Below are 26,628 nucleotides of genomic sequence, written 5' to 3' on the forward strand. Positions count from 1 at the left end.
TGTGTTTAGTCATTATAACAATCTTTGTAAATAAACCTAAAATAACCTATGATAGAGTTTGAGATTATCAGCATCAACTGAACTGTGCATTATTGACATCTCAACCAAGTTACTTTCTCAGGATAATTGATATAAACTGTATTTCAGATCTGAATTGAAATGGCTGTGTTATAGTACCCTCTGTTGGTGCAGATGTTCAACACAAGCTACTGTACTGCTGTAACCACACTTCTCTACCCTGCCACCAAGTGGTGAGGTGAGGACTAAAATAAGCTTCAGTAACACACTTATCAGCAAAAAGTGACGTTTCCCCACACAATAACTGAATGTAAACTTTCAAGACTTTGTGTTTCTTCTATTGTATCACAGGAATGTATTCATGGGTGGAGTTGGGATTGTGTTCATCACATTGTTTTGACAAATGCTCTCTAAATATTATGACATCTATGAATGGTTCGCTTTCTTGACTTAATCTGAGATATACAAATTGACAGTGAACAACACTAGTGTAATATTCAAACTAATGTTCTCAACTGTAGAAGTTGCACAGACAGTATGTGCTTTTCTCAAAGGAGTTTCATTTCTCAATCGAGTCATTATATAGAAGACCTGTTTTTGGGGCTGTAGTGGAGCAGGTTGGAGAACTTCAAGTTCCTCAGTGTTCACATTACTGAGGATCTATCATGGTCCACACACCAACACAAATGTGAAGAGGGCATGACAACGCCTCTTCACCCTCAGGAGGCTGAAAAGAACTCTCACAGGGCCTCAGATACTCAAAAAGTTAATACAGCTGGACCATTGATAGAATCTTGACTGGCTGCATCACCGCTTGGAATGACAACTGCTTGGCATCCGACCACAAGGCGCTACAGAGGACAGTGGGTACGTCACTGGGCGTGGTCAGGGGAAGGGCATAAAAATGGTCAAAGACTGTTCTCTCTGCTACCGCACGGCAAGCGGCACCGATGCACCAAATCTCGAACCGACAGGACCCTGAACAGCTTCTAACCCCAAATCATAAGACTGCTAAATAGTTAACCAAATAGCTGCCAAGACTTTCTGCATTGATGCTTTTGCACCTGCTTTTTTGACTCATTCCATACGCTGTTGCTGCTGTTTATTATCTATCCTAGTCACTTTATTCCATACATATCAATCTCAATTACTTCGTACCCCTGCACATCATCTCGGTACTGGTACCCCTTCAATTGCCAGGTTATTGTTACTCATTGTGTATTTATTATAAATGTTATTATTACGTGTTATTACATTTTTATGTGTAAGCCGTCATTGTAAATACGAATTTGTTCTTAAATGACTTGCCTAGTTAAATAAAGGTTATAGAAAAAATAAAGACTTAATTCATAAAAGGTCTATTTCTCTATTTTCTCTCTGCATTGTTGGGAAGGGCCCATAAGTAAGCATTTCACTGTTAGCCTACACCTGTTGTTTATGAAGCATGTGACAAATACAATTGTATTTGATTTTGAAATGAAACATAAATAAAATATTGCTTAATGGCACCATAGCTGTAATGATTGTCTGATAGTGGTACTATTATTTGATATGTTGCTTACTATATTCTCCTTGATGGTGGGAAAGGAGAAGAGGAGCCTAGGGGAAGGCAGGACAGCTGCATATTGTGGCATATTCAGACATACTGTAGATACATACAAGATTGTTAAGTTGCTAGCCTATCACTTTCACTGGATATCACTTCTCCCAATCAGAGACAGTCTGTCACAGAGAGGGAGAGAGAGACTCTGACTAACTCTTATTTTGTAATAGTTTGCATACCAAGACAGACATTTCTTCAATTAACTTCATGTTGCTCTTTTTCATGAATGTAACGACTCTCCATCATACAATATGAACTATGTTTAAAACAACCTCTTTCCCAGTTTCACATATCTATCCAGCATCATGCCTATCAGGTACCCATCTAAAAGGCTTGATACAACCACATGAAGCACTCAAACCAGTCAAATTTTAAGCTGAAAACTGCCACGTGTTTAACAAATGATCCAAGTATGGCGGATTCAGGAAAACTATATACCCGCAGGCCACTCGTGTACGAGCACCCAAGGGCATAAAATAATCTTTCCTGAGTTCTGCTTGCTACTGCAGATACATGTAACACTTTGAAGTCACGTTTCGTACATTTTGAGCACTTCTTTTTTATTAAACTGAACACCCAGAGTTCAGGCCGGACAAATGTCATTTTCAGTTTTAAACCAAGCCTCGTTGGTGCTTGTACACAGGCTGCAAGGCAAATGCTGTAAAAAAAGGGAAAAGGTCACACACCAGCTTCTCTGCAGCTTCACATCTCCCTAAATGACAGGCCTTGTGGAATTTATCTAGTTCAATACCATGGATGCCACTGCAAGTTCTATCAAGGGCTTATTCATTAGAACATTTAGAATCTTGCAGATAGAACATGAAACCTTGAGAATTTTGCAGAAAGAACATGGCACATTTAGAATGTTGCAGAAAGAACATGGAAACTTTAGAATGTTTCCAATAGAACATGGAACCTTTAGAATGTGTCTGATAGAACATGGAACGTTTAGAATGTTGCCATATTTATATCCGCAGCAACCCTCTGACCATTGGACCCTGTTGAACAGCACACCCCCATGTCTAGTCATATTTGGTGTTTTGGCCTCACGGATGACAGACAGTGCAAACTCCCAACTGATGGTAAGACAAGACAACCTGTGTTAGATTCCCCTTCTCTCCATAAGAGCCTGCCGCCTCCGTGGAGTTGTTTTCTATATGGTCTAATGTTGTTTGTCAATCATTATCTCAGTCGCATGTTTAGTTGCTGCACCAGGAGAGATGGCAGGAAGCCGCCCTCCAAACTCCCTGGCCAGTGGTGGCGGGGCTGGCATCGGTCCTGCCGCCAGGCTCTGTTGGTTTAACAGCCTGGCCCAGACACCCAGCCTGAGCCCAGACACTGACTCAGTACCCACTCACACAGTGCCAGAGCATGGCTTTCACAGCACCACACTGAATAATAATAACACTACACGCCACTGAGCAGACACTTTCATCCAAATCGACTTACACCACAGTACAGTGCATACATTTTTTGTAAGTGTAGGCCTTTGTAATCCCTGTGGGAATTGAAGCCACAACCTTGGATTTAGCTAGCGTCCTGCTCTTACCAACAGAGCAACACAGGACTTCAATTCCAGCCAGGCAGTTATCAAGGAACATTCCTTCAACATTCTCGGAAGCAGAACCTTTTGACAGGCATGTTCTGTGGTTTGACATCTTTATAGTCTACTGTGCCGTGACACAGGGTTAGTAGTGCCTGGAAGGAGAAGCATCATGATCCCTGTCACACAGTGTAGATGTAGATCACTTCCCCCCTCCAGCTAGTGAGCACCCTCCTAGGCACCCTTCAACTGGGGAACTAGGGATGTTTATGGCCGATTCCTCAGGAGGACATTTTAAGTGTTGTGAAATACAAATATTTTAGGCTACTAATGCAACTAACTCCTGTGTCCTATTGTGAATATAGGTTGGTAATTTGAGCATTTTAACAGTTCGTAATGTAGTTTAGACTGTGTTTGATAATATGTCCAGAAGTTTGCTCTCTTGGGTTCCTGTCATAGTGAGTGACCTTAATGAAGTTGCTAGGTCTTTTCATTACATCTTCAGAAAACACATTGTGTCAACATCTGTAGTCCTTCTGGCCTGTTGCACCAAACCTGACATATCTCATGTGAAGATTGCTAACCTTTTCAGCTAGAGCAACCCCTCTTAGACACTTTTGATTTACTTCGTCTGGAATTGCCATAAAAACCCTGTCGGTCATGTCTCCTTACTGTGAGTTATAGGAAGGAGACAGGTACAGTGATGATGTTTCTTTCATATTGCAGTCATCCAGATGAGGTCTGGTACTTGCTATTCCATGAACTTGTGGGGTTACTGCTTGGAGTGGGTCCAAGATGTTACTCAAAGGTCATTGGTCAATGATGTTTTTCTCCTATTCCTTTTCTTTAACAGATAATTCACTCCATCCCTACGCTCTTAGAAAAAAAGGTGCTGTCTAGAACCTACAAGGGTTACTTGGCTGTCCCAATAGGAGAACCCTTTGAAGAACCCTTTTTGTTTCCAGATAGAACCCTTTCCACAGAGGGTTCTACATAGAACCCCAAAGGTTCTCCTCTGGGGACAGCCAAAAAATCATTTTGGAACCCTTTTGGTGTAGATCGCTGACCTACATGTACTCCAGACCTAGGTAAAAATTGTCACCGAAACTTTTGAAGTGCACATTACTTATGTGGTTTGACCAACATACAAGGTGGGCCAAGTTGGCACTTTTGGGATTATTACATTGACTTCATTGTAGGCTAGCCTACCGGTCAAGCTAAATCAAGTGCACTTCCATTTTTTTTGAAGGATTTGACTTATATTTGATCCAGGTCTACAGTACTCATGTGTTTTACCCCTTAAGTCATATTTAGTGCCATATTGGCCCTGTTGAGTTCTAGTAGCATGTCGGTGAGGGTTGGTATTTGACCCAGTGGATCATGGTAGAAACTCAATCACTCACAATTGAACCATGCATTGTGTGCTGGATGAGTAAGTGCTCACATTAAAATCTTCAAAGATCGAGTCGTAAAACCCTTCGGGGGCGGGGGGGGGGGGGGGGGGGGGGGGGGGGGGTCTGTGGGTTCAATAAGACTCAATTGCCTTGATTGACTCAATCGCCTACAGCTATGAATGTCAACATGTACAGTAGTAGTCCCACTAAGGTTATTTATTTGATTGTAACACATGAATAACATTAGAGGTTGGGTGGGAAGGATGTTGAAGGTTGATAGGCCACAATGTGGTTTATGCATAGGGCCTATGAATAAATATTATAGGCCAATAGTTGGCATTAATGATGACTGAGAAAACAAGGTGGTGGGACTGGCCTCAATATTGTAGAGTGAAAAAAACTGATTTACTATTGATGTTATCAATATGAAAAATGTGCAATAACCTAAACTCATTTTCCCCCATCAATCTGATAAGAATCAGCCCTGTAGCTTTATAAAATACTGGTAAAGGGAGGCATCCCCGTGCTGTTTGACAACAGTGCGGTGATAGGTGCGCTTCATAAATATTCAGTGTTCCCAGTGCAGCCCCCTCGTGCAGGTTTGAATCGATTCGAGCGGTCGATCACCGTTGCTCTCTCTTGCTTTAGGACTAAACCGGGGATAAGAAACTCGCCCACCGGATTATGTAATTGAGAACAAATGAGCGGACTATTATTGTGATTGATTGTATTTAAATGAGAATCAAGGTAAGGTTTAATTGAATTTAAACTATGTTATGTAACACATTTGTGTCAAGTGTAGGCTATTGAACACGTAGAGAGAATATTGTTGTAGACAATCCAATGACAATCGTATTTGTTGCATATTGTATTCCAGATTGAAATGTTTTTTATTTATTTTTTAAATAGTGATAATAATGATGAGTTCGGTGTTGTTTGCGCTTTTAAATCAATCAATCCGTTGATTTGATAGCATTAACTTGTTCTCCGAATAATTCTCGGGAATTATGCATTTACAATCACACATTTACAAGGAAATATTTGCAGCTAAATATTATGAATAAGGCTGGGACAAATTCAAATAACTCGATAAAATTAAATTCATGAAATAAAAAAATATTTTGTAACTAAATGGGAACATTTTCTGAAGAAAAAATTGTCTGACCATATCCTGAAAATTACTGCTGTAAAGGCAAACAGTAACTGGTAATAACTTTGGTAAAATAAACAGATGATTTCACACAGAGAGCAGTGATTCTGGTTTCCTGGGTAGTCATTATGAAGTTACAGCTGCAGCTATTCCCTCAGTGGAGGCTTCATGTACAACCTGTTCCCTTTGCTTGCAAACAAACGATGATATGGCATTAGCCCAAATTGATCTGGCGTCATTTAAAGTTGTATTATGGTGTTGCCGCCCTCTAGTGTGTACAGAAGTCATAGCACTCTTCTGTGACTAGAAGTGTGTGTGTGCGTGTGTGTCTGTTTGTGTGTCTGTGTGTGTTCTGAATTAGGAGAAGTTGTCTCAAACTCATGTTTGGTTGGTTCTAGGCTGAGCTGCTGGACAAGAGATCAAGATGAGGAAGGTTGTGGAGCTGTTGCTCCTCGTGTTGGTACTAACAAACACAGCCAGGGGTCAGGGCAGGAGGAGGAAGGGCCAGAGAGACGACAACCAGGTCCTCCAAAAGGAAGGGAAAAGTAAGTGGGTTTCATTCTTTAATTAATTAATCCATTAATTAATTAATTCATGTATTCATTCACTCACCTGCAATCCTCTCCACCCTGTCTCTCTTTCCACCCCCCCCCCCCAATAGTTCTGATCTGCCCGGTGGAGATCATGTTCATCCTGGACAGCTCAGAGAAGGCCAAGGTGCTGTTGTTTGAGAAGCAGAAAGACTTCGTCCTGCGTTTCAGCACGCGGCTCATGCAGATCCAGGCAGCAGGTTGGAGACTGAGGTTGAGGCTGGCTGCACTGCAGTACAGCAGGTTGGTACTGTAGAGGTTAGAGGGATGAGGCTGGCTGCACTGCAGTATAGAAGGTTGGTACTGTAGATGTTAGAGGGATGAGGCTGGCTGCACTCATCCCTCTACAGTAAAGCAGGTTGGTACTGTAGAGGTTAGAGGGATGAGGCTGGCTGCACGGCAGTACAGCAGGTTGGTACTGTAGAGGTTGGAGGGATGAGGCTGGCTGTACTGCAGTACAGCAGGTTGGTACTGTAGAGGTTTGGGGGATGAGGCTGGCTGCACTGCAGTATAGAATGTTGGTACTGTAGATGTTAGAGAGATGAGGCTGGCTGCACTCATCCCTCTACAGTAAAGCAGGTTGGTACCGTAGAGGTTAGAGGGATGAGGCTGGCTGCACTGCAGTACAGCAGGTTGGTACTGTAGAGGTTAGAGGGATGAGGCTGGCTGCACTGCAGTACAGCAGGTTGGTACTGTAGAGGTTAGGGGGATGAGGCTGGCTGCACTCATCCCTCTACAGTACAGCAGGTTGGTACTGTAGAGGTTAGAGGGATGAGGCTGGAAATCTCTAGATTTAACTGCTCTCCATCTAACGTCTCTAGATTTAACTGCTCACCATCTAACGTCTCTAGATTTAACTGCTCTCCATCTAACGTCTCTAGATTTAGCTGCTCTCCATCTAACATCTCTAGATTTAACTGCTCTCCATCTAACGTCTCTAGATTTAACTGCTCTCCATCTAACGTCTCTAGGTTTAACTGATCTACATCTAATGTCTCTAGATTTAACTGCTCTCCATCTAACGTCTCTAGGTTTAACTGCTCTCCATCTAACGTCTCTAGATTTAACTACTCTCCATCTAACGTCTCTAGATTTAACTGCTCTCCATCTAACATATCTAGATTTAACTGCTCTCCATCTAACGTCTCTAGGTTTAACTGCTCTCCATCTAACATCTCTAGGTTTAACTGCTCTCCATCTAACGTCTCTAGATTTAACTGCTCTCCATCTAACGTCTCTAGATTTAACTGCTCTCCATCTAACATCTCTAGGTTTAACTGCTCTCCATCTAACATCTCTAGGTTTAACTGCTCTCCATCTAACGTCTCTAGGTTTAACTGCTCTCCATCTTCTTCTTCTTATTTTTCTTCTCCTCCTAGTTCTGTTTCTCTGGAGCACAACTTCCGGGACTGGCAGGATGTGGATGTGTTCCAGAGCAGAGTGGCGTCCATGGCCTACATCGGACACGGAACCTACTCAGCCTACGCCATCACTAACGCTACACAGGTCTGCATATCATTATCTAGTAGCAGTTTACTTGGATTGTCCCTTGCAGATGGTTGATGGATGTTAAACTAACCATCAACTAACCGTTCAACTAACTCTCCACTAAACCTAAACCTAACCCTAGTCTTAGCCCCAAGCCAATAGTGTTGCATATGAAAGTTTGTTGATAGTTGGATTATCCATAGAGGACTATCCCCCCCAAAAAGTCAACCCAATTGAGAACAAAGTGCACCACACCAAAAAACAAGTGTTAGACCCAATATCAAAGTACAATCAAATGATTATAACACCCAGATGTTTAGCCGTGAGACAGCGGCCAACAGCCTGAGGGTGATGTTGCTGATGACTGACGGCGTGGACCATCCCCGTAGCCCCAGTGCTGTGACCGCCGCATCCGAGGCCAAGAACCACAACATTCGTCTATTCACCATCGGGCTGTCGGGTCTACCCAGGGATATGCCCACCAATGCCAGGTTACGTTCCATCGCCAGCGCCCCGCCACAGCAGCACGTCCTCAGCCTTACAGACAACCTGCTGGAAGATAAACTTTTCAGAGAACTGGTGAGTGGTGGTGGGAGTGAGCTGTCCTCAAGGATACCAACATGTCTTGACATTGCCATAAACTTCTAGATGTTTATGTTTTCCTTCACCCCCTAAATCCCAATTCAGGAGGGCTCACGCAGTGAGTTACCTGACCAGGATTAAAATGGCTCAATTTAAACATGTACATTACTGAGCACCTAAGTGTGAGATATCAAAATATAAAGTGCTGCTATTTCTTCTTTTTTTAGAACACGCTTGTCAACACAGGGGTAAGTATGTCCCTTTTTCTTGTAACCATCCATTTGGAATGTAAAGATGACTATCTCTGAGGTGTCTACTCAAATGTTGCTTCCCTTGGTTCCAGTGCCCACAGCCGAAGTCCTGTCTGTGTGATAAAGGAGAAAGAGGTCCCCCTGGAAGCCCGGTGAGTCCACTTCTGTCTCATCGTCTAACCCATTCTTGTTTTTGCTCAAAAGCATCCTCTAGTAGCCAGTACATACCATACGCTATAACTCTTCTTCAGTTTTTATTTTGTTGTCCTCTTCTGTCTTTTGTCAATTCATTCAATTCAGGATGTACACTGACGTTTTAATTCCAATTGTCGTCATTGAAAAGCACTGACTGGATTGATGAATTGACCTCATGTGTCCAGGTTGATGTGTCCAGGTTGATGTGTCCAGGTTGACAGTACAGAGGAGCAGTAATCCTCAGACAGGCCTGTGTTATTGCTGGCATGTTCACCAGTTGGACAACCTTGGGCTGTAACCCCCCTACATATCCTTTTGTATGCAAACAGAGGTTTTTCCAGTAATAGCCCCCCTGTCTCTAACCCACCCTAAACTGCTCAACGCCCCTGTAACACCCCTGAATACTCATAGCAGGTGCTCATAGCCGGGGCATCTGGCCTCTTTGTAGGCCTCTGTGTATACAAGAGTGGTCCTGGGCATCACATCAAAGAGTAGGAAGTGTTTCCCACACTGCAAGTGTAGCAGGCCTGTACTGTGCAAGGGGTCGAAGGGTCATGGCGTAAAATAAAAGAATAGAGTAGTGGGACTTGACTAGCAGGCCTTTTGAAGAGAGGCTTTTGGCTGGAAGCAGTGGTCAAGGATAGGAGATTAAGTGTGGGCAAACACACAGGGAGGGGATGAGCATTAGGGTGTTAGGGAGTTAACTGAGGTTATAAGGTACAGAGGCCCCTGACACTATTGAGTAAACTGAGGTTATACGGCACAGAGGCCCGTGACACTATTGAGTTATTTGAGGCTATACGGCACAGAGGCCCATGACACTATTGAGTTATTTGAGGCTATACGGCACAGAGACCCCTGACACTATTGAGTTATTTGAGGCTATACGGCACAGAGTCCCCTGACACTATTGAGTTATTTGAGGCTATACGGCACAGAGACCCCTGACACTATTGAGTTATTTGAGGCTATACGGCACAGAGGCCCGTGACACTATTGAGTTATTTGAGGCTATACGGCACAGAGACCCCTGACACTATTGAGTTATTTGAGGCTATACGGCACAGAGGCCCCTCACACTATTGAGTTATTTGAGGCTATATGGCACAGAGTCCCCTGACACTATTGAGTTATTTGAGGCTATACGGCACAGAGGCCCCTCACACTATTGAGTTATTTGAGGCTATACGGCACAGAGGCCCGTGACACTATTGAGTTATTTGAGGCTATACGGCACAGAGGCCCGAGACACTATTGAGTTATTTGAGGCTATACGGCACAGAGGCCCCTCACACTATTGAGTTGACTGAGGTTGTATAGGCTACCACTTAAGGTTTGAGACTGATAATACATAGAGAGGTCACAGGAAGAGCATAGACAGGGACACGCACCGAACGACCACGGTCACCTACTGTACGCACAAATCTACATACACTATGGGGATGTTATGGGAACAACCAGTGATGAAAAAGGGCCCCAAAAAGTCACATTCTGTCCAACGATCTGTCCTCTATACTCTGATGGAATGATCTCTGCATTCCTTTGAAATCTGCAGGGGAAATCAGCCCAGCCTGGATCTGACGGTTCTCCCGGTCCAAAAGGATTTCATGTAAGTTCTTCGTTTTGTCCTGAGATAATTCCACCATGTTCATTTGTAGTGACAGAAAGAATGCAGTGTTTTTATATACGTTGATGTTCGTTGGGATGTTTTTATAGACGTTGATGTTTGTTGGAATGTTTTTATAGACGTTGATGTTCGTGGGAATGTTTTTATATACGTTGATGTTTGTTGGAATGTTTTTATAGACGTTGATGTTCGTGGGAATGTTTTTATATACGTTGATGTTCGTTGGAATGTTTTTATAGACGTTGATGTTCGTGGGAATGTTTTTATATACGTTGATGTTTGTTGGAATGTTTTTACATACGTTGATGTTCGTTGGAATGTTTTTACATATGTTGATGTTCGTTGGAATGTTTTTACATACGTTGATGTTCGTGGGAATGTTTTTATAGACGTTGATGTTCGTTGGAATGTTTTTACATATGTTGATGTTCGTTGGAATGTTTTTACATACGTTGATGTTCGTGGGAATGTTTTTATAGACGTTGATGTTCGTGGGAATGTTTTTACATACGTTGATGTTCGTGGGAATGTTTTTATAGACGTTGATGTTCGTTGGAATGTTTTTACATACGTTGATGTTCGTGGGAATGTTTTTACATACGTTGATGTTCGTGGGAATGTTTTTACATACGTTGATGTTCGTGGGAATGTTTTTACATACATTGATGTTTGTTGGAATGTTTTTCAGACGTTGATGTTCGTTGGAATGTTTTTACATACGTTGATGTTCGTTGGAATGTTTTTACATATGTTGATGTTTGTTGGAATGTTTTTATAGACGTTGATGTTTGTTGGAATGTTTTTATAGACGTTGATGTTTGTTGGAATGTTTTTATAGACGTTGATGTTCGTTGGAATGTTTTTATAGACGTTGATGTCCGTTGGGATGTTTTTATATACGTTGATGTTCGTTGGGATGTTTTTATAGACGTTGATGTTCGTTGGAATGTTTTTATAGACGTTGACATTCGTTGGGATGTTTTTATAGACGTTGATGGATATACTGTATGGATGCATTCACTGTCTGGTCTCTGGTGTCACTGTAGGGGGAACCTGGTATCAACGGAAGGCCTGGGATGGAGGGTATCGAGGTACTGTAGCATAGATGACAAAAACAATCTATACAGGTATATTGTTGAATTATAACTGATGTATAGATTTTTATTGAGATCTCTCCTGTTGTTTTAGGGTCGATCCGGCACTAGAGGGGAAAAGGTGAGATACCAGTACTACTTGGTGACCGTAAATTAATTGTGCAAAGATAATTGACCCATGATGGATTAGATACTGAATCATAGTGAAACAGCTGGTCAAGATCCCCATGCTACCCTGACAACAAACAGTAGACTATAGTGTTTGTTCTGTACTACATGCTAGCTAGATAACATCAGTTTTAATCAGTACCCTGGTCTTCTGGCACGCCTCGGGTTAAAACACTCAGCGCAGTCAGAATTCAGTCTTCTCTGATTCAAATGTTTTCCAGGGGGAAAGAGGCGAGTGTGGCGTCCGCGGGATGAAGGGAGATCAAGTAGGTTTTTTATGAATGACTCTCTCTGCTCTCTCCATGCCTCTGCTCTGTTCATTATAAATGGCTATCCCCCCACTAAGTGCTGCTCAGTGCATTCGGATGAATTTCTGATTGAGGATTAACTGCATTGTGAAGAGATAGCTATACGCTAGACTCAACAGCTTGCAAGCTTGTAACTGGGAGTGAGAGTTGCACATGTCCTTTTAAAGTTCTTGTTACTTTTGGCTGCAACCTCAATAGGCTGTTATGTCCCTCTTCCCCGCCTGACTGTGACCTGTTCCCACAGGGGCCAGACGGACCTCCAGGCCCTCGGGGACCCAGAGGAGAGCAGGTGACTCAATATAATATAATACAACTTTATTGTCCATATGTTACAGCGAACAAAATGGTCAATATGGTGGTGGCTTGGTCATTTTGGAGACATGCAGATCAATGTTTTTCCCCAGAGGCCTCAGACAATGTTTGTTTGGTTGTCGATACAGACTTGGGGCCCTACAAAATAGATAGCCAAGTCCCAGGGATAAGTCAAAGTCATTATGTCTGTCCTGCTTGTGAATCAAAAAGAAAACTCAACTTCATATCGATTCTTTCTAACACACTTTAGCACTGTACCGGGAAAATATTATATTTGACTTACCCTGGAAACTAGAGGAGGCTGGTGGGATGAGCTACAGGAAGACGGCTAATTGGAATGCATGGAATGGAATTGATGGAACGGAGTCAAACGTGTTTTCCGTATGTGTGATGTGTTTGAGTCCGTTGCAATATTCCATTGCAGCCATTACCATGATCCCGTCCTCCTATAGCACTCCCCACCAGCCTCCTCTGCTGGAAACAGTAAAACAACTAGGTTTAATTGAATTAGGCCCTGAGTATCTTTAGAATCCAGGATATGTACTTGCATGTGTTCTAAATGAATGTCTTCGATGTACATACTGAGGAGAAATCCCCATGGCTTTATACATTTGGAAGAATCCCACTCGTCACACAACGCTCTGCCCATTCATACCTGTGTGTGAATGAGTGAGTGGTCAAATTGAACGAATCCTGTGTCTACACCCCCACATCTGACCCTCCTCCTGGAACCATCAGTATCTCATGGAGATGCACACTGAGTATGAAGCTCTTCTCCCAGTCTGCACTTATGGAATGTGAGTCCTGGCTTAGTCCTTATCCCGCCATAATGGAGCCTATCTAAAGCAGTCAATCCAAGCCTGCAGTTTATTATCTCCCACCAGACTATTGTCCTGCAGGATTAGTGTTTCGGCACGTTATCTACCCCCTTTAATTCCTCCTTAAACGCTTTTCACGCCCCTCCGGCGTTAGCATGACAACAGCAGTCCATCACCTGAATACGGTGGTGGTTTTTAGATAAAAAATTTTGCCCTGGTCCTAGATCATGTTCCCATGGGGACTAGGGAGTACCTATGCAAATAATTGTAGAACTAAGGAGGATGAGGCTAGTGGAAACATAATTTGATTGACCACACCCTGACCCTCCAAACTATACATGATCTGTTTGTCATACGATAACATTGACCAGAGAATGTGAAACTAAAGCTTCGCTGCTCACACCCATTTCCAATTACAAAAGAAGTTAGGGGGGTGGGGGGGTTCTATCCAGGTAAAACTCAAAGCCCTGTGAATTTAGTCTACTGTAGATTATTTCAATTCAGGCATTGACCGAGGTGTTTTCTTGTCTCTGTGGCAGGGTCTTAGTGGAGGTCCCGGGGACCAGGGCCCTGAAGGACTTGTAGGACCCAAAGTAAGGATGACGTTAAACTTCCAATACCTCCAGAAATGTTCTAGATACAAATACAGCTAAAATGTATTGGGGAAGCTGGGGTAAGGTGAATGATGCCCCTCTCTTTCCCAGGGTGACCGTGGACCTGGTGGAGTGACAGGACCTCCAGGGGATACTGGCATCGGCTTTCCTGGACCTAAAGTTAGTTTAGATATTCTTTATTTTTGGAGGTGTTACTTCTGTCACGCAATCTCTCTAGTGATCTCTCTAGTAATCCCTCTAATGATCTTTCAGACTCTAATCCTAATTTATCCTGTATCCCAGGGCAATAAAGGAAACCAGGGAAGGCCTGGACCCACCGGTCCCTTGGGTATAGGTGAACCAGGACTGCCGGTAAGTTCATAACATTCGTTAGGTGTTATGGCTAGATACAGTTGAAGTCGGAAGTTTGCATACACCTTAGCCAAATACATTTAAACTCAGTTTTTCACAATTCCTAACATTTAATCCAAGTAAAAACTCCCTGTCTTAGGTCAGTTAGGATCACCACTTTATATTAAGAATGTGAAATATCAGAATAATTGTAGAGAGAATTATGTATTTTAGTTTTTATTTCTTTCATCACATTTCCAGTGGGTCAGAAGTTTATATATACTCAATTAGTATTTGGTAGCATTGCCTTTAAATTGTTTAATTTGGGTCAAACATTTCGGGTAGCCTTCCACAAGCTTCCCACAATAAGTTGGGTGAATTTTGGCCCATTCCTCCTGACTGAGCTGGTGTAACTGAGTCAGGTTTGTAGGTCTCCTTTCTAGCACACACTTTTTCAGTTCTGCACACAAATTTTCTATGGGATTGAGGTCAGGGCTTTGTGATGGCCACACCTTGACTTTGTTGTCCTTAAGCCATTTTGCCGCAACTTTGGAAGTATGCTTGGGGTCATTGTTCATTTGGAAGACCCTTTTGCGACCAAGCTTTAAACTTCCTGACTGATGTCTTGAGATGTTGCTTCAATATATCATCATCATTTTCCTTGAAATTATGCCATCTATTTTGTGAAGTGCACCAGTCCCTCCTGCAGCAAAGCACCCCCACAACATGATGCTGCCACCCCCGTGATTCACGGTTGGGATGGTGGTCTTCGGCTTGCAAGCATCCTCCTTTTTCCTCCAAACATAACGATGGTCATTATGGCCAAACAGTTAAATTTTTGTTTCATCAGACCAGAGGACATTTCTCCAAAAAGTACGATCTTTGTCCCAATGTGCAGTGTGCAAACCGTAGTCTGGCTTTTTTATGGCGATTTTGGAGCAGTGGCTTCTTCCTTGCTGAGCGGCCTTTCAGGTTATGTCGATATAGGACTTCTTTTACTGTGGATATAGATACTTTTGAACCTGTCTCCTCCAGCATCTTCACAAGGTCCTTTGTTGTTTTTCTGTTATTGATTTGCATTTCTCACACCAAAGTGCGTTCATCTCTAGGAGACAGAACACGTCTCCTTCCTGAGCGGTATGACGGCTGCGTGGTCCCTTGGTGTTTATACTTGCATACTATTGTTTGTACAGATGAACGTGGTACCTTCAGGCATTTGGCAATTGCACCCAAGGATGAACCAGACTTGTGGAGGTCTACAATTTTTTATCTGAGGTCTTGGCTGATTTCTTTTGATTTTCCCATGATGTCAAGCAAAGAGGCACTGAGTTTGAAGCTAGGCCTTGATATACATCCACAGGTACACCTCCAATTGACTCAAATGAAGTCAATTAGCATATCAGAAGTTTCTAAAGCCATGACATCATTTTCTGGAATTTTCCAAGCTGTTTAAATGGACAGTCAACTTAGTGTATGTAAACTTCTGACCCACTGGAATTGTGATACAGTGAATTATAAGTGAAATAATCTGTCTGTAAACAATTGTTGGAAAGATTACTAGTGTTATGCACAAAGTAGATGTCCTAACTCAACTTGCCAAAACTATAGTTTGTTTAACAAGACATTTGTGGAGTGGTTGAAAAACAAGTTTTAAGGACTCCAAACTAAGTGTATGTAAACTTCGTACTTCAACTGTATGTAAGGACCCACACCGGACAGGAGAAGCAGGTACGGGGAGTCAGACATTTATTCGGGAACAGACATAGAACAAGACAGGAACAGCGTCAGCACACAGGAAACACAGACATATGAGAAACAATGCAGCAGCGGGAACAGAGCAGGGAACCGACAAATATACGGGAGGTAATAAACAGGTGATTGAGTGAGTCTAGGTGAGTCCAAAATCGCTGAAGAGTGTGACGAGGGAAGGAAGGTGTGCGTAAATGATGGTGGCAGGAGTGCGTAATGCAGGGCAGCCTGGCGCCCTCGAGCGCCAGGGGGGGAAGAGCGGGAGTTGTCGTGACAGAACCTCCCCTCTAGGGGCGCCAACCGGCGTCCCACCTGGGCGAGCCGGCCGAGACATGGGTGCTGGGCAAACCGGCTGGGGGTAAACTCCCCGCGAACCGGCAGGGGTGTGGGAGCCTGGTGAACCGGTATAGAACACGATAGCAACAGCGTCAGAACACGGGTAACACGCACATATAACAATCAATCCCGAAGCAGGGAACAGAGCTTGGGAACAGACAGATATACGGGGAAGGTAATGACACAAGTAATTGAGTCCACGTGAGTCCAATGATCGCTGATGTGTGCGATTGGTGGAAGGCAGGTGTGCGTTCTGATGGTGGCTTGAGTGCATAATGCTGGGGATCCTGGTGCCCTCGAGCGCCAGAGGGAGGAAAGAGCGGGAGCAGGCGTGACAAGAGAACTTTCTTACGTCAACGCTTGCTTGACATAGCCCTCTACAACAACAAGCTCTCTCTACCCTTAACCTTGTTCTGAACACCTCCAAAACAAAGGTCATGTGGTTTGGTAAGAAGAATGCCTCTCCTCCCATAGGTGTTAATACAACCTCTGAGGGTTTAGAGCTTGAGATAGTCACCTCATAAAATGATTTGGGAGTATGGCTAGATGGTGCACTGTCCTTCTCTCAGCACATATCAAAGCTGCAGGCTAAAGTTATATCTAGACTTGGTTTCCTCTATCGTAATCGCTCCTCTTTCACCCCAGCTGCCAAACTAACCCTGATTCAGATGACCATCCTACCCATGCTAGATTACGGAGACATAATTTAAATATCGGCAGGTAAGGTTGCTCTCGAGCGGCTAGATGTTCTTTACCATTCGACCATCAGATTTGCCACCAATGCTCCTTATAGGACGTATCACTGCACTCTATACTCCTCTGTAAACTGGTCATCTCTGTATACCCGTCGCAAGACCCACTTTTTGATGCTTAATTATAAAACCCTCTTAGGCCTCACTCCCCCCTATCTGAGATATCTACTGCAGCCCTCATCCTCCACATACAACACCCGTTCTGCTATTCACATTCTGTTAAAGGTCCCCAAAGCACACACATCCCTGGGTCGCTCCTCTTTTCAGTTCACTGCAGCTAGCGACTGGAACGAGCTGCAACAAACACTCAAACTGGACAGTTTTATCTCAATCTCTTCATTCAAAGACTCAATCATGGACACTCTAACTGACAGTTATGGCTGCTTTGTGTGATGTATTGTTGTCTCTACCTTCTTGCCCTTATACTGTTGTCTGTGCCCAATAATGTTTGTACCATGATTTGTGCTGCTACCATGTTGTGTTGCTACCATGCTGTGTTGTCATGTGTTGCTGCCTTGCTATGTTGTTTTCTTTAGGTCTCTCTTTATGTAGTGTTGTGTTGTCTCTTGTCGTGATGTGTGTTTAGTCCTTTTGGAGGCCTTTTGCCTTTTGGTAGGCTGTCATTTTAAATAAGAATTTGTTCTTAACTGACTTGCCTAGTTAAATAAAGGTTCAATAAAAATACAATTGTAGAATTACCCTGTAGTGTGTCAGGATATCCACTAGGTTTGAGATATATTGTTAATAATTGAGCTTTGCTCTTTGCTGACGGTCATTTCTATCCTCTTTATTATGTCTACTAGGGTCCATTTGGTCCTTCAGGGGTCCAGGGAACACAAGGGTTCCCAGGAGAGGGTCTACCAGGGCCTAAGGTGAGACACCGTCACTAGCTGTTCATACCACTGAATAGTCTAGCTTGGATATGTTCTGTATGTGTAGGCTATAGTGAGCTGTGCGTGAGATATGACATGTAGGAATCACATATCTTTCTTATTTATACAGTAAAGTGTGTACCTAGCTAATGGCTCAGGGTGTATTTTGTGTTTCAGGGTGACAGGGGTTACGAGGGTCCTAAAGGCACCCGCGGCACCCCGGGTTCAGGGTTGAAAGGTGACAAGGTATGTTGGCTCTAACCCTGACCCTAAACCATCAAAATTGTCTCTCTGATGCCAAGAGGGGGGGCTTTTAAATGTTCATTCCCAGGGGCCGAGACTTGGCAAGTCCGGCCATGCACTGCAGAAGCACTGTGTTCTGATATTATGACAGTGTCCCTGATGAAGTTGCTATCATAAAAGGGTCTCAGAAGCAAAAAAAAACAACGTTTGGGAACCCCTGCACTAAGGGACTACCGCTTATCCCCTGATCCCTTTAACCTCTGACCTCCAGGGAAACTCAGGAGCTCCAGGTTTGCCAGGATTGGTGGGTTTTCCAGGTGCAGGGATCCAAGGAGAAAAGGCAGGCCTATTAAATTATTCAGTTTCCACTGTGTTCCACTATTTCAATTTGTATCCAACCGACGTTCTGGTTTGTTTTATCACTCAATTATAACTAAACTGACTAATCTCTGTCCCTCTCTCTTCTTGCAGGGAGACAGTGGTCCATCTGGATCTTCCGGCCCTCGGGGGCCACCAGGGCTGGGAATAGTCGGCCCAAAGGTGGGTGGAACTAAATATGGTGGTGGGTGACCCTTACTCAAATCCAGACCATGAGGTCCGTACTACTGCTTGTTTTCATTCTTCACCTCTAATCAGGGACTGATCCAGTTGTCTTCTCCACAGGGTGACCAGGGCTTCCCAGGAGAGCATGGACCACAGGGAGAGAGAGGAGTCGGGGAGTCAGGGTCAAAGGTGAGTTAGAGGCAAAGGTCCCCAATGAAACATACAACACTGGATATTATGTACATTCACTGTATGTACAGCTGAGATGAGCAGGTGTTGAATGTGGAGGTGAGTGTCTGGTCTATGGTCTTCTCCAGGGTGAACCAGGACCTGACGGATCTTCTGGGATACCTGGTATACCTGGGGAAGATGGAGCGGTCGGACCTAAGGTAAGCAAGAGGTCAAAGGAGGTCAAAGTTCATTGGGCCCCATTGTATATTTACTAGAGTTTAAAGTAAGGAATGATTTGCTCTAAAGTTTAAGTAATCTTTATTCGTCCAACTGCTTTAAAATGCACACGCAAACGCACAGACCACAGACATTTGAAATAGTTCATTTGCTAACTTGTTCATTGTCTGCATTTTTGTATTCTCCTTGGTGTCTTGAAACAGGGTGAGATTGGTTTACCAGGACTGCGAGGGACAGAGGGTGAGCCTGGGAAAGGAATTCCTGGAGAAAAGGTAGAGTTCTTTTTTTGAAGGTTTCGGATATAAAATGTTTACCCAGACAACCACCCACAGTCCTATAGAAACCTTTGCTGGCATACCTACATACACCTACGTTAAACACAGGATTACCTGCGTCCAGTATAGGAGTCCGACCGATTATTAAACTCCACCTTAAGCAATACAGGAGGGGACTTCCTGAATGGTCAACCTTCAAAGTACAGAATAGACAAATATTGCGCTGGGCCTTACACAATTGAGTTGAGTAAGTTTACCGGTCAAAGGGTGTGACAACAGAGAAATCTTCATCATTACCGCCATATTAAACATGCCGTATAGATCAGGCTGGATGAATAAACATTTACTGAACATTTTTATCCAATACAACTAGACTCCCTGACCAGTGCTTCACCTTTGAAAAGCAATTCCAAGCAAGATTATACATCAGAATATAATAAGATATGAATGGCACCTGCATTGGAAACAGAAGTGCAAACACAGTATTGCTGCATTCCAGAGAAGCCTGACAGTGTCAGCATCCCAAATAGCACCCTATTCCCTATATAGTGCTCTACTTTAGACCATAGCTCTATGGTATGCACATCATAGGTTGGTACATACTTTCTCTGTCTTTGCATCTACATATCATTTTTTGAATGATTTCACTTGTGTGTTTATCTACAGGGTGATCGAGGTGACCGGGGGGTGAGGGGACTACCAGGAACGCCAGGGCCCGTGGGACCTGCAGGAGCCAAGGTATGTTAAAGCCACACTTCTTAGTTTGTGCATAGCCTTAAAAAGTTGTCCCCTGCACTCTCATCGAACAAGGTGTAATTTCGAAATTTGGTTGCCCATCAGCAATCAGTCAATTAGCCCATGTCAGCTAACATGTTTTAGATTGGTAAGTTAGTCTAGTGGCCAGATATCTAAACTTGTAGTATACATGGTCAAATTTCACCCATTGATCATCAGTTATCATATTAAAAAATGCAAACATTTGTCTCCACCCTATGACAAAAATGTGTAGAATTACAGGAAATTAGCTGTAAAACTGCACATTTTCTTTCCTCCGCATGGCAAAATGTGTCGAATTGACGCAAACTTGCTTTAAAATGGCAACATTGTCTCTACATCCCATGGCAAAATGTGTTTTTTTTGTGGACACCACCCCCATCATCCCTGCTGTAGTTAGTTAGATGTTAGGGAAGGTCAGGGTTCAAGTTACATGAATGGAATGCTGCTTGGAATTCTTCAACTTCATGTTCAGTCTGGGTGGTATTCTGACTTGAGATCTTCACGCATTTTTAAGTAAGTCTCCCATTGACATCAAGGATATCTGAGTTGTACCTATCTCAACACTCAATCAGGCCCTCTATGCAAACGCTTGCTCAAATTCCAAATATGTGCTCTGTTTCCTCAATGGTTCCCATAAGCATTGACAAGAAGCCAGCAACCATTGTGTTCCATCACTACATTTTACAGCCTGGTCTCATAGACTAGATGGAACTTAGTAAAGTAAATCTGGGGACACTCAAATTAGTAGGATATGTTATGTTTGGTATGGTTACAGAAGACAGAAGGTTACTTAAAGCAAAAACAAAAGGAGGATGGTTGGTCGTAGTGGATCGGTCAGTGCATAAAGAGAACATCTAGCAACCCAAAGATTAGCAACTTTTCAACTACTTTTTACCTACTTTGCAGCTACTTACGTAACCCTTCCCCTAACCCTAGCCTTAACCCTTTTAACTATCCCTAACCTTAACCCTTTAGCCTAACTCCTAACCTTAACCCTAACTCCTCGCCTAGCTAATGTTAGCCAGCTAGCTAATGTTATCGTTAGCCACCTAGCCACCCAGCTAACGTTAACCACAACAAATTGGAATTTGTAACATATCATAGGAATTGTAAGTCGGAACATATTATACTAAATGGATGATGGACATCCCCAAATTAATACATACCATACGAAACGTAACATATCGTACTATACCCAACAAGAATATAAATAAAGTGTTGAGGTTTGATGAGCTGAAATTCAAGTTTTCAAATTTCTCTCAAATTTTGTGCACAAAGTTGTTTACATTGTGCACAATGTTAGTCTTTGCTTGGTAAAGCCCCGCCTTATCTCAGCTCACTGGTCACCATAGCAACACACACCCGTAGCACGCACTCCAGCAGGTACATTGCACTGGTCATCCCCAAAGCCAACACTTCCTTTGGCCGCCTTTCCTTCCAGTTCTCTGCTGCCAATGACTGGAACGAATTGCAAAAATCTCTGAAGCTGGAGTCTTATATCTCCCTCTCTAACTTTAAGCATCAGCTGTCTGAGCAGCTTACCGATCACTGTACCTGTACAATCTGTAAATAGCACATCCGACTACCTCATCCCCATAATTTGACTTACCCTCTTGCTCTTTTGTACCTGTATCTCTACTTGCACATCATCATCTGCACATCTATCACTCCAGTATTAATGCTAAATTGTATTTTCGCCTCTAGGGCATATTTATTGACTACCTCCCTACTCTTCTACATTTGCACACACTGTACATAGATTTTTCAATTTTTCTTTTGTGTTATTGACTGTACGTTTCTTTATGTGTAACTCTGTGTTGTTGTTTTTGTCGCACTGCTTTGCTTTATCTTGGCCAGGTCGCAACTTGTTCTCAACTGGCCTACCTGGTTAAATAAAGGTGAAATAAAGAAATGACATTGCTGTAGTGATCAGTTCTCCTTTGCCAAGATAATTCATCCACCTGACAGGTGTGGCATATCAAGAAGCTGATTAAAAGCCATGATCATTACACAGTTGCACCTTGTGCTGGGGACAATAAAATTACACTAAAATGTACAGTTTTTTCACACAACTCAATGCCACAGATGTCTCAAGTTTTTAGTGAGCGTGCAATTAGCATGCTGACTGCAGGAATGTCCACCAGTGCTATTGCCAGAGAATTGAATGTTCATTTCTCTACTATAAGCCACTTCCAACGTCGTTTTTTGGGCTGTATGTCCAACTGGCCTCACAAACGCAGAACACATTTGCAACCACGCCAGCCCAGGACCTCCACATCCGACTTCTTCACATGTGGGATTGTCTGAGACCAGCCACCCAGACAGCTGATGAAACTGAGGAGTATTTCTGTCTGTGATAAAGCCCTTTTGTGGGGAAAAACTGATTCTGATTGTCTGGGCCTCGCTCCACATTGGGTGCACCCATGCCCAGTCATGTGAAATCCATAGATTAGGGCATAATTTATTTATTTAAATTGACTGATTTCCTTATATGAACTCTTAAGTCAGTAAAATCGTTGAAATTGTTGCATGTTGCGTTTATATTTTTGTTCAGTAAATCTGGGGTGTCTAGGATTTACATATAAAATAATACGAAATACTCTCAGACCAGGTTGCATTTTAGTGTCATCAATTCGCATCAAGTCACTTCCTTACAATGCAGTTTGTTTTACTGTCAGTGTTTGCCTTCATGGCATAATTCTCAGATTTCAAAGCACGGCAGGCGGCAGGTTTCCTAGTGTTTAGAGCGTTGGCCTAGTAACTGAAAGGTTGAAAGATCAATTCCCGTGGGCTGACATGGTAAAAATCTGTTGTTCTGCCCCTGAACAAGGCAGTTAACCCACTGTTCCTAGGCCGTCATTGAAAATATGAATTTGTTCTTAACTAACTTGCCTAGTTAAATAAATTTAAAACATTTAAAGAAGTATTGCTTATGTTACTTTACAAACTATTTGAGTTACTACTTTATTGGAGCTGTTGTATGAAATGGTTTGATTAAGGATAAAGAAGACATGAACAATATGCTTTATAACGACACCAGTAAGCTCTCCCACACAACTGTATTTTACATCTCTTTTAGGCTTGTTTACCCTATGAGAGGTCTTTTTTAACAAAACATTTATCATGACAATATCAGTAAACTCCCATTAGGCTCCTTTACAGTAGATTTGGCTCATATGAGATGTGGATTTTGACTGCTGGTTCAACATGTCAGCGGGACAGGTCGTGTGTTTTTGCTGTAGTTACCTGGCTATTGTTTGTTTGTCATCCGTGAGGTTCACGGTGTCATGTATCTCACGTCTCTGTTCTTCTGGTCAGGGAGAGCCTGGCAGTTTTGGAATGATGGGTCTACCAGGTCCTCCTGGCAGGGGCCTACCTGGGTCAAAGGTAAGTGGTAAACACACACACACACACACACACACAGCATAGTGTCTTAAAAATATCAGCTCTTGACCTGTGTTGGAAACCATGGTCCCCTGCGTGCCATAAGCACGGTAAACTAAAGCCTAGCCATTAACTCTAGGAACTCATTCAAGTCTTCAGGTCTCAGATAAAGTGACTACTGAGTAACACACCCATGCATGTAATGCTCTGTCATACACAGCACTAAAACCGTATGGTCCACATTGACAGGGTGACCTTGGACCAGTGGGGCAGTCTGGGCCTGTAGGAGACCCTGGAGTGGGCATCGCTGGGTCGACGGTAACCTCAACGGACAGTTAGAACATAGCCTAGCTTTATTACATTATTGCCAAGGTTTTGGCAGCAAGCTAGTACTACAATGAGACATATTTTTCTGTGTGTGTGTGTGTGTTTCTCTCCCATTCAGGGTGAGAGGGGGAACCCTGGACCTGTTGGACCACCAGGGTTGAAGGGAGACGGTTACACAGGACCTCAGGTGGGACTATTGATGTTGGTAGTTAGTTAAAAAACCTAGTCTAGTTCACCAGCCCTGTATCTCTGTATTTGAAGTTACTTGCAGATGTGTGGGAAATATATATAATATAATATAAAAACTGCACACTACGTTTGCCAGTATCACTTGTTTATTAAGTTACATAGCATCCTCATAGCCTTCATAAGAGATTTAGTATGCATTGAAAATTAAATCCCAACACATGAACCCAGTCTTGTTCTTGTTGGTAAACAGGGCCTCCCAGGGTTGCCAGGGCAACCAGGAGAGTTGGGACCTGAAGGGAAAGGATTACCTGGCCCTAAGGTAAGCGCTGAACTTACCTTATACACACAATGTTAACTCTAATCCTTCACACAATGAATCACAGTTTTACAGGCACGGTTTTACACTCTCTCTCTATCTCTCATGAGTGTATATACTGCACTGTATGTGTACAATGAAACATTATTTCACATTATGTTTGTGTTTCAGGGTGACAGAGGTTCATCAGGACTTCCAGGGCCAAAAGGACCTCCTGGCATTGGTCTGCTGGGACTTAAGGTCAGTGATGACTGGAAACACAGGATTAGTCCAGAAACAGCCTGCATCCCGTTACTCCTACCCCCTACTGCGTAGCCCCTACCCCCTTGCCCCTACCCTTTACCCCCTAACCCCTACCCCCTAGCCTAGCCCCTACCCCCGGCATAGATCCTTCATCTGCTGTAGATCTTCTTGTAGACACCTTTTGTCAACATCTCTTGTTTCTTTTCAATGCCAGTGTACTTTTAATTAAGGTTTATTTTTGAAAATTGTAATGTGGAACTGAACTAATGTTTGTTTTGCAGGGTTCTGTGGGTCAGCCAGGTCCACCTGGTCTGTCAGGAATCACAGGAGAGGGCATCCAGGGGCCCAAGGTAGGGCCTCATTATCATGCTGGACTGGCCTGAGATAGTGATCATAATGATGATAATGGTGTGATATTTATATCATGACACAAGGTGAGACCCAGATGCAGACACAGGAGGCAGATGGTTGGAGTCTTACAATGTTTATTAATCCAAAGGGAGTAGGCAAGAGAATGGTCGTGGACAGGCAAAAGGTCAAAACCAGATCAGAGTCCAGAAGAAGTGGCAGACAGGCTCATGGTCAAGGCAGGCAGAAAAGTCAGGCAGGCGGGTACAGAGTCCAGAAACAGGCAATGGTCAAAACTGGGAGGACTAGAAAAAGGAGAATAGCAAAAAGCAGAAGAACGGGAAAACCGCTGGTTCACTTGGAAAACATACAAGATGAACTGGCACAGAGAGACAGGAAGCACAGGGATAAATACACTGCAATAAGCGACACCTGGAGGGGGTGGAGACAATCACAGGGACAGGTGAAACAGATCAGGGCGTGACGATTTATTGGATACTTATGTCATAGTGACAATCTATCAACTGCAATTCTAATTAAATGCCAATGTAATTATAGTGCAGTATGTCATTCATGGCCCCAGAAACGAAAGACTGTGCTATGTTCAAGTGGGGAACCACAGGTAATAGGGCATTGGGCCACCACGTGCCAACAGAACAGCTTCAATGCACCTTGGCATAGATTCTATACTGGTCTGGAACTCTATTGGAGGGATGCAACACCATTCTTCCACAAGAAATTCAATGTTGTTGATGGTGGTGAAAAAACGCTCTCTGAGGCGCAGCTTCAGAATCTCCCATAACCATTCAATTGGGTTGAGATCTGGTGACTGACACACACCCTTTAAATTTATACATGACCCTAAGCATGATTGGATGTTTTAATTGCTTAATTAACTCAGGAACCACACCTGTGTGGAAGCACTTGCTTTCAATATACTTTTACTCAAGTGTTTATTTTATTTTGGCAGCTACCTGTATGTTCAGAGGGAAATTGGTTTTGGTACTATCAATCTGACATGGTACAATATTCTGTTGTATACAGTATTGTGAGCTGTTTTAACATTAGCAATGATTAATCATACTAATCATTAGTCTTGTCTTTTTTCAACATTCAGGGAGAGCCTGGGTTCGAGGGGCCAAAGGGCCCCCGGGGGCCTCCAGGGGACGGCTTTCCAGGAGAAAAGGTACAAACTTAACCAATGCTTTTGATCCCTGCAGGAATTGAACCAGCAACTTGAGCCACACAGGACTGTAACTGCCAAACCCACACATACTGGTTCAATGCCAACATGGACACACAACCATTTGCTGTTCAATATAAATGTTCTTGTTGATGTTCTTAACGATACTGTTGTCATATTACTGTACACAGGGAGACAGGGGGATTCTTGGAGACCGTGGGAAGAAAGGAGACAAGGGAGAATTTGGAGAGTCAGGATCTATAGGACCCATGGTATGATCGTCTTCTGGTCCCATCATGGTCATAAAATAACATATGTCATGGTTAATTTATATGTTGATCGCTAACCTGTGTTCAAACTTGCAGGGGAAATCCGGTGAGAAGGGCGATCCTGGCTTGACAGTGAGTAGAGCACAAAATCCATACAGTTTCATAATGGCACCTTTGTTATGTCTCTCAACCATATTTTAATATCTTAAATGTTTTCCTCTTCCACCCACAGAGAGAGGAAGTCATCAAAATTATCAGGGAAAGTTGTGGTGAGTTTAAACAGCTCATTGATTATTCATACCTACAGAACATAAACACCATTGATAAAG

General features: G+C 43.1%; 1 protein-coding gene across 1 annotated transcript in view; it reads left to right on the forward strand.

Moving 5' to 3' along the window:
- Window positions 1–5,103: 5,103 nt before the first annotated feature.
- col28a1a (collagen, type XXVIII, alpha 1a) overlaps window positions 5,104–26,628 on the forward strand; it is a 29,050-nt gene continuing 7,525 nt past the window's right edge. Inside the window, exons 1-33 of the mRNA XM_020507303.2 lie at window positions 5,104–5,305; window positions 6,107–6,253; window positions 6,370–6,541; window positions 7,678–7,804; window positions 8,099–8,365; window positions 8,596–8,616; window positions 8,712–8,771; window positions 10,370–10,423; window positions 11,488–11,532; window positions 11,630–11,656; window positions 11,925–11,969; window positions 12,256–12,300; window positions 13,681–13,734; window positions 13,846–13,914; window positions 14,038–14,106; window positions 17,726–17,794; window positions 17,972–18,040; window positions 18,309–18,377; window positions 18,509–18,577; window positions 18,701–18,769; window positions 18,898–18,969; window positions 19,192–19,260; window positions 19,930–20,001; window positions 23,359–23,427; window positions 23,674–23,742; window positions 23,870–23,938; window positions 24,191–24,259; window positions 24,428–24,496; window positions 24,781–24,849; window positions 25,965–26,033; window positions 26,222–26,302; window positions 26,396–26,431; window positions 26,532–26,568. Of these exons, the coding sequence (XP_020362892.2) occupies window positions 6,133–6,253; window positions 6,370–6,541; window positions 7,678–7,804; window positions 8,099–8,365; window positions 8,596–8,616; window positions 8,712–8,771; window positions 10,370–10,423; window positions 11,488–11,532; window positions 11,630–11,656; window positions 11,925–11,969; window positions 12,256–12,300; window positions 13,681–13,734; window positions 13,846–13,914; window positions 14,038–14,106; window positions 17,726–17,794; window positions 17,972–18,040; window positions 18,309–18,377; window positions 18,509–18,577; window positions 18,701–18,769; window positions 18,898–18,969; window positions 19,192–19,260; window positions 19,930–20,001; window positions 23,359–23,427; window positions 23,674–23,742; window positions 23,870–23,938; window positions 24,191–24,259; window positions 24,428–24,496; window positions 24,781–24,849; window positions 25,965–26,033; window positions 26,222–26,302; window positions 26,396–26,431; window positions 26,532–26,568 (2,371 nt within the window). The 5' untranslated portion in view covers window positions 5,104–5,305; window positions 6,107–6,132. The remainder of the gene's footprint in view (window positions 5,306–6,106; window positions 6,254–6,369; window positions 6,542–7,677; window positions 7,805–8,098; window positions 8,366–8,595; window positions 8,617–8,711; window positions 8,772–10,369; window positions 10,424–11,487; window positions 11,533–11,629; window positions 11,657–11,924; window positions 11,970–12,255; window positions 12,301–13,680; window positions 13,735–13,845; window positions 13,915–14,037; window positions 14,107–17,725; window positions 17,795–17,971; window positions 18,041–18,308; window positions 18,378–18,508; window positions 18,578–18,700; window positions 18,770–18,897; window positions 18,970–19,191; window positions 19,261–19,929; window positions 20,002–23,358; window positions 23,428–23,673; window positions 23,743–23,869; window positions 23,939–24,190; window positions 24,260–24,427; window positions 24,497–24,780; window positions 24,850–25,964; window positions 26,034–26,221; window positions 26,303–26,395; window positions 26,432–26,531; window positions 26,569–26,628) is intronic.

Source organism: Oncorhynchus kisutch, linkage group LG17 (assembly GCF_002021735.2).
Source record: "Oncorhynchus kisutch isolate 150728-3 linkage group LG17, Okis_V2, whole genome shotgun sequence".
Taxonomy (NCBI): Eukaryota; Metazoa; Chordata; class Actinopteri; order Salmoniformes; family Salmonidae; genus Oncorhynchus; species Oncorhynchus kisutch.